Source organism: Peromyscus eremicus, unplaced genomic scaffold, assembly GCF_949786415.1.
Source record: "Peromyscus eremicus unplaced genomic scaffold, PerEre_H2_v1 PerEre#2#chrX_unloc_1, whole genome shotgun sequence".
Lineage (NCBI taxonomy): Eukaryota > Metazoa > Chordata > Mammalia > Rodentia > Cricetidae > Peromyscus > Peromyscus eremicus.
Window position 1 is genome coordinate 4,756,463 of NW_026734288.1, and position 7,796 is coordinate 4,764,258.

Below are 7,796 nucleotides of genomic sequence, written 5' to 3' on the forward strand. Positions count from 1 at the left end.
TTGGGTTTTTAAATTATTTATGTATGTGATGGTATATGAGTGTGCATATGCCATACCACAAGTGTAGAAAGAAGATAAAATTTTGTATGAGTCATATGGGTTTCCTAGAGATTGAACTCAGGACATCAGGATTAGCAGCAACCATCTTTACTCACAGAAATTATTCTCTGACATTCTTTTGTTGTTCTGAGAAAGTGCTATAAACAAATGTTTGGTCCTCAGAATTAACTAATTTCATTCACAAATAAGATTTATTATTCAATTTCTCCTATTTTCCATTATATTTCAATGAAAACATGTTTACAACACAACAAACAATATTTTACTGATTTACAACTAATCTTATCTGAGCATCAATGAGACAGCTCTGTTAGAAATGTCCGTGTTGTACAAGGCTGTGACCTCATTGGGATCACCACATGAAGATAGACATATGTAGATGCCATAAAGTTGAGTTGTCTTCTATTCTCCACACTTGTGTCATGGCCTATATTACATACACACACACACACACACACACACACACACACACACACACACACACACAGACAAACACATCAAGAAAATTATAAAGTAAATCTTACTATTATTACATTTTGTGGCATCACTGAATAATTCCTTTAGAAGACAATACTTCAAGATGAGGTGCCAAATGGATAACAGATGAGGACATGAAGAGGCATGGAACTACAAATAATATGTACCTATATATCAATATCTATCTATATATATAGTATATCAAATTATATTGTGAAATATACAGTTTATTACAGATTAACTTAAATTATTACATCTCTTTCAGATTAAAGAAAAGGTATCTTTGTATATGTACATGAAATGTTTAATATTTTTTATTCTCTATTAAGTATTTTAACATTAACATTTAAAATATTTTGAGAAAACAGTAATCATTGGGAGCACATTATCTATCCTTTGACTTGTACTCAGGAGATTAACACACAATTCTATTGTATTCATGACAAATTACTGACATTCAAGCCAGTGTGGATAACAAATATTTTAGGGAATTTGTGAAAAAATATGAAAAGTAAAATCAGGAACAAAAATCCACCACCCTTTCACAGATGCCCTTACTTGAAAAGTATGATCACATACTAGGTGACAGTTAAACAAAAATGGAACACTTAGATGATAGCCATACCATTCACTACATTGCAGCAGATAAATTATTCTCACTAAGTGAAGGCACAAAAGATGAACAAAATCCACAAAAGGAATATATGTCCACAAAATAAACTTCATTAATTAGATTTGTCACAAGTATCCCACACTTCAATATCTACCTCAAATGTGGCAAAATAGAAGGTACAATGTGGTCTTCATATCAGTCTTTAGTGAACTTGATTAATAATTTACTTATTTCAAGGCTACAATGAAAAAGACTTGAAAGAAGTTTTTTTTCCTTGAAAGTGAAAACAACTGTTATGTCTAAAGTCTTAATAAAGATGATATAAAACAAAAGCTTTATAATACTGACAGGGATAGAGAGATATGGCCAAGCCTCTAATACAAGTTCATTCTTTGGACCAAGGTCTGGGTTTTGATGACTTCCTCCAGTAATTCCTGCTACAAGAAGCTGCAAGGGTCTAACCTTCTTGGAAACCAGAGTGCACATACACATACCCACACAAAGACGCACAGACATTGCATAATTAAAATGAAAACAAATCTTTAAACTAAATTTCATCATAAATATTTTTCTATGTAATTCCTGTCACAAAGGTGTTCAGGAATCTCAAAAGTTATAGAGCTTTTCTCCATCATGAAGTGATTCATGTAACAAAAAGAAAGCATGTAGGCTTGAAGTCAGAGAAATCAATCATTCTCGTCTGTGATATTATTTGGAAAGACTTAGGAAATGCTGTCCTACTGGATGAAATATGTCACTGGGGTTAGCCTGAGAATTTACATCTGCACAGCATTTCCAATTTACACTTTCTGCTTATTCTCCAGGTAAAGGATGTGAAGTCTTAGCCTCCTGCATTAGCTGCCATGTCTGATACTTGTTTCCATGCCACTTTCAAATGGTCCATATATTGCTCTGGAATGAAGGGCCAAAATAAACTCTTTTTTAAGTTCATTTAGAATGATGTGTTATCAAAGCAACAAAAAAGGCAATAATATACACCTATGAAATTTTATATCTGGATTAATTCATTACCCCATGTGATTGAATAGAAGTATGAAATCTAAGAGGGTTACTTTATCATTTAAATTCATAGACCTCTTGTTCATATACGTTTCCAGGTATAAACAACATAAAAGGACATCATAATTCTTTAACAGATTATTGACATGTGTCAATTTTTTATACAGAGTAAAAAAACCTCTGTAGACAAATCTCTAAAGGTCCTATTAATAAAATCAAACCTGGAGTCAGGTATTGGGGTTAATGCTGAAAGATCAGAAAAACAGAACAAGCCACAGCTAACCTCACCTGGCCAACTTCTCAGCTGATCTTGTTTACTCAAACTGGAAGCCTCTGAGTTCTCACCTGAATGGATCTCAGCTGAACTGCTGCTTGAAAGCCTAAAAGCTTAAAAAGCCTCTAGTTTCTGGTCTGAATGTCTTATATACTTTTTTGCTTTCTCCCATCACTTCCTGGGATTAAAGGCATGTGTCCTTCTCAAGCAAGACATGAGATCTCAAGTGCTGGCATTAAAGGTTTGTGCCACTACTGTCGGGCCTCTTTGTCTAATCTAGTGGCTGATCTTTTCTATAATGCCTAATAAGTTTTATTAATGTACATAGATAAAATATTATCACATTTTCCCTAATGTGTCTAATATAAAAGAGTTAAAACTAATACGATAAAGCATATACAATAAGTACAATAAGTATATTCAATATACACAGTCAAGAATTACATTAATAATCTCAAGCCCATTAAAATTTGACAAATTACCAACTACACCACCTCTTGGGAATGTGGTTGTTGTATTCTTCAAATTACTTTCTGCTGTCTAGTGGTGAAGAGATCTTTATAGATTTTTGAAAGGAAAATTTTGGGTTAATAGTCAAGTCCTGTATGACTTGTCCAATCTCTGCATAATGGAAATTCAGGAAGTCTGTGAAGCTGAATCATCACAGCCAGCCATCTCAAAATTGTCTTGAGCAGTTTGTAGTCCAAAGCATATCCTTCGGTAGTGTTAATCAGCTTATTGGTTTATCATATTCCATGTGGAATCATCATTGTGGGATTCTGTCATCCTTTTGAAAATTTGAGAGTTGCTGTTAGGCATGTCCTGGTCCCCTGCAGAATTTTTTTTTTTTGCCTCATCTGTGGTTTGGAGCAATCACAGTCTGATAAATGTCTGTCTCTTGGAACCACAAATGTTCTTCCTTAGAAGAGAATATCTTCACAGCAATTTCTTCCCTCGACTTGCCTCGCCAAACTTCTCCAAACTGACCATTGTTAATGCTTTCTTGTAACAAGATGGTCATAGCACTTGTTCTCTGAACAAGAAGCAGTAAACTCTTTGTCTCCAGTAGCAGTATTTCCATCACCAAAAACATGATGAGAAGCAGCTGGCAACTTGAAGCAGAAGCCAAAACCTCCATGGTCCCACCAATACCATTTGTAGCCTGGCCCAACCACAGCTTCTCCTCAACAAGCCTCCCTCGCTGGCCTTAAACTTTAGATCTTCCTGCTTCTGCATCTGTCAGCAAATCCTATCAGCATGCACCACCACAACCAGCCCCATGCAACTCAGGCTTTCGCTGGCGCCTGCAAGGCCACTGGAAAGTAGCTTTTACATGAATTTGTACATGATAAGTTGGGCACCAGATATAGACAAATTTCAAAAGGTCTTACTAATAAAACAAACCCGGATCCAGTACTTGGAGTGAACACTGAAAGATCAGAGGAACAGAACAAGCTACATCCAACCTCAAACCTTATGTTGGCTAAAGATCATACCAATTCATATATATTTAGATTCATTTTACTATAAGATCTTCTAGATCCCCTAAGTCTACTGTTATATTCAAAGGCATTAAGAGACCAATTACACACTAGGCATTATATAGTTATAAGGTTACCATGTATTGTGACTAGGCTTTAAGACATTAATAACATTCATAAGATTTCTTTCTAGTATGTGTTCTTTTATGTACTTGAAGAGTATGCTCTGTTGTACAAAGGCTTTGCCACATTGTTTACATTCATAGGGTTTTTCTCCAGTATGACTTCTTTTATGTACTTGAAGATTACTCTGATGTGCAAAGGCTTTGCCACACTATTTACATTCATATTTTTTTCTCTGCAGTATGTGTTTTTTTATGTACTTGAAGATAACTGTGTTGTGTAAAGGCTTTACTACACTAAATACATTCATATGGTTTCTCTCCAGCATGTGTTGTTTTATGTCTTTGAAGAGCAATGTGACATACCAAGGCTTTACCACAATTATTACATTCATAGGGTTTCTTTCCAGTATATATTCTTTTATGCATTTGAAAAGCACTGTGACCAAAAAAGGCTTTACCACACTCATTACATTCAAAGGGTTTCTCACCAGTGTGTGTTCTTTTATGCCATTGAAGACTACTGTAATATGCAAAGGTTCTACAACACTGATTACATTCATAGGGTTTCTCTCCAGTATGTGTTCGTTTATGCACTTGAAGAGCACCCTGTTGTGCAAAGGCTTTACCACATTGATTACATTCATAGGGTTTCTCTCCAGTATGTGTTCTTTTATGCAATTGAAGAGCACCATGTTGTGCAAAGGCTTTACCACATTGCTTACATTCAAAGGGTTTCTCTCCAGTGTGTGTTCTTTTATGTACTTGAAGATTACTGTGATAATCAAAAGCTTTACCACATTGATTACATTCATATGGTTTCTCTCCAATATGTGTTCTTTTATGTACTTGAAAGGCGTTGGGATGACCAAAGGCTTTACCACATTCACTGCATTCATAGGATTTCTCTCCAGTATGTGTTCTTATATGTAACTGTAGAACACTGTGATAACGAAAGGCTTTACCACATTCATTGCATTCATAGGGTTTCTCTCCAGTATGTGTTCTTTTATGTACTTGAAGATGACTGTAATAACCAAAGGCTTTACCACATTCATTACATTCATAGGGTTTCTCTCCAGTATGTGTTCTTTTATGAACTTGAAGAACACTGTGATAACGAAAGACTTTACCACATTCATTACATTCATAGGGTTTCTCTACAGTATGTGTTCTTTTATGTAATTGAAGAGCATCATGATAAGCAAAGGCTTCACAACACTGATTACAACCATAGGGTTTTTCTCCAATATGTGTTCTTTTATGAATTTGAAGTGTATTGTGATGAGCATAGGCTTTAGCACACTGATTATATTCATAGGGTTTCTCTCCAGGATGTGATCTTTTATACTTTTGTGGCTGACTATTATATGCAGAGTCTTCACCATATTGAGTATATACAGAAAGTTTCTCTCCAGTTTGGCTTCTTTCATGCCTACAAGGATAATTGGCACATTAAAATTTTACCATAGTCAATATGCTGTTGACTCTTTACATCTTTAAGAATTAATTTTACAGTTTGTTCCCACACTAAAGAGGAATCTCTTCTTTAGGTTTTATCACTGTGTTTATACACATGTAATATTTGCACAGTCCTAGAACTCAAGACTTTTCTGTAGTGTGAGTTCATTGATGTATTAACAAGGAAGCTAAAAAACCAATACTTGTATACTTGAATCAATTTTAACAATTATATTTATTTTGGGACTTCTACTTATTTTCTAAATGCTCTGAGAGAGAGATATGTTATGTGTTTTTATATCCCTATGCTCATATGGCTTGTACCTATAGTGACATATGATATATGCAGAGTATAGGAAGAATGACAAATATAAGATTTCCACATTGAATTCAATTTGACTTTCTGTCTTCATAGACTGGTGGTACAGGGATTAAGTTTTCTCCATGTCAATTTTCCCTGACTCTTGACACTAACTCCCCCTTTAACTAAACAGCACAAACACAACAAGTATAAGAGAAATACTGGTTTTTGTCAGGAACAAGGACAGAATCTCTAATTGGTGGAAAAATACAGACCCCTATAAGACAGGGAACTAGATCATCTTACAGTCAGGTCACCTAGCAACAGGATATTGAGTCAGAGCCCTTGACCCTTTCACCCTATAAACATCCTATACAAACATCCTGTTAACTTGCCCCACTTTATGCAGATGAAAGCTTCTTGCTCCCCCCATGCTGCAGGAACTATATAAACCTCCTGGAGAAAATAAAGTTGCACCTTGATCAGAATCTAGACTTGGTGTATTTCCTTGTATCTCCTGTCCCTATCATTCTGTCCTTAGGGTGGTCGACAACTCGTTGAAGCCCTTCAGGTGGGGCAGGTTTTTGTATGGACTCTTTGCTTACTAGAATGATTTTGAGATATACTTATCGGCTCTTCACTGTGTATTACTTTTGTAATATGAATAGGATGAAATAAATGGATTGGCAGTAATGTAGCATCTCCTTTATGGTGCTATGATTCAAATGGTCATATGTCTTGAGGCATTGTTTTACTGTCTTCTTTAATAAAAGAATTCCTTGAAAATGCATTTCATCTACCTAAAATTGAGGTTTATGGTGTGTGAAAATTTAATGATCATCAATGTACTTTAAGTGGTACTTATTGACACTGATGCTATTGCTTAAAACTTCCAGGTCACGCCCAGTGGTGGTAGCGCATGCCTTTAATCCCAGCACATAGGAGGCAGAGGCAGGCAGATCTCTGTGAGTTTGAAGCTAGCCTCATCTACAAAGCGAGTTCCAAAAAGGGTGCAAAGCTACACAGAGAGACCCTGTCTCGAAAAACAAAACAAAACAAACATACAAACAAAAGTAAAACAAACAAACAAAAAACTTCCAGGACACATTACAATTTCGTCAGAGGCACATTTGTATCAGATTGCACATAAAAATTACCTGTCATGTCTTCTAGAACTTTGACAAAGTTCTTCAATATTATGATCTTTCCAACTGTATCCTAAAATATAATACCAGCAAAGGTATAACATATCATTAAAAACTGTGCAAAATTTAAGTCAGTATCTTCAATATAATTAGAATCATGAATGATTTACTTTCCTCTATCTTCTTTTTACACTCAAATTACAGAAGAGCATCAATAACCAAGGAACAGTTGTACCTTTATTTTAAATCATGAAGGAAATATTAATGTTACCTATAATAGTGAGGTTCCTGTAGGTTTCCAACATCACATCTTTGTAGAGATTCTTCTGGGAAGGATCCAGCAAAGTCCACTCTTCCCAAGTGAAACCAATATGCACATCATCATAGGTCACTGCATTCTAAAATATCCCATACATGTGTAAAACAGAAAGTATGACACTGACAACATAGTAAATGTGTACTTATTTGACTGTATATTAATGTAATTCTGGTGCTTCCCACCAGCCATTTCATGACATAAACATTATAATGTAATCATCATGTTACTTTAGAAGTATAGTGAATAGAAGGGTCACCTCTGTCATTTTGGTACCCTTTGAATGGGCTATCATCTTGGTAGGGAAATGCATAATAACAAACAGGGAAACAGATCAACAGTACCGAATACACATGAGAGAAGTTGTATGAACAAATACTAGTTAAAAAAGAAAAATAAGATGGACAAGCTGGGTGTATTGACTCACATCTTTAACCTCAGCACTCAGAATGCAAAGGCTGGTGACTCTGAATTGAATGCCAGCCTAGTGTATGCAATCAGGTCCAGAAGAACATTTTAAAACCCT

General features: G+C 35.3%; 1 protein-coding gene across 1 annotated transcript; it reads right to left on the minus strand.

Annotated features, from left to right (window-relative positions):
- Positions 1-4,284: 4,284 nt before the first annotated feature.
- Positions 4,285-7,340, minus strand: LOC131901036 (zinc finger protein 120-like; the record flags this gene model as incomplete). The annotated part of the gene is made up of 4 exons (XM_059252351.1): positions 4,285-4,334; positions 4,494-5,482; positions 6,967-7,027; positions 7,226-7,340. Coding segments are annotated over 4 exons (1,215 nt in total), but the record flags the coding sequence as incomplete, so codon positions are not given.
- Between the last annotated feature and the right edge of the window lie 456 nt (positions 7,341-7,796).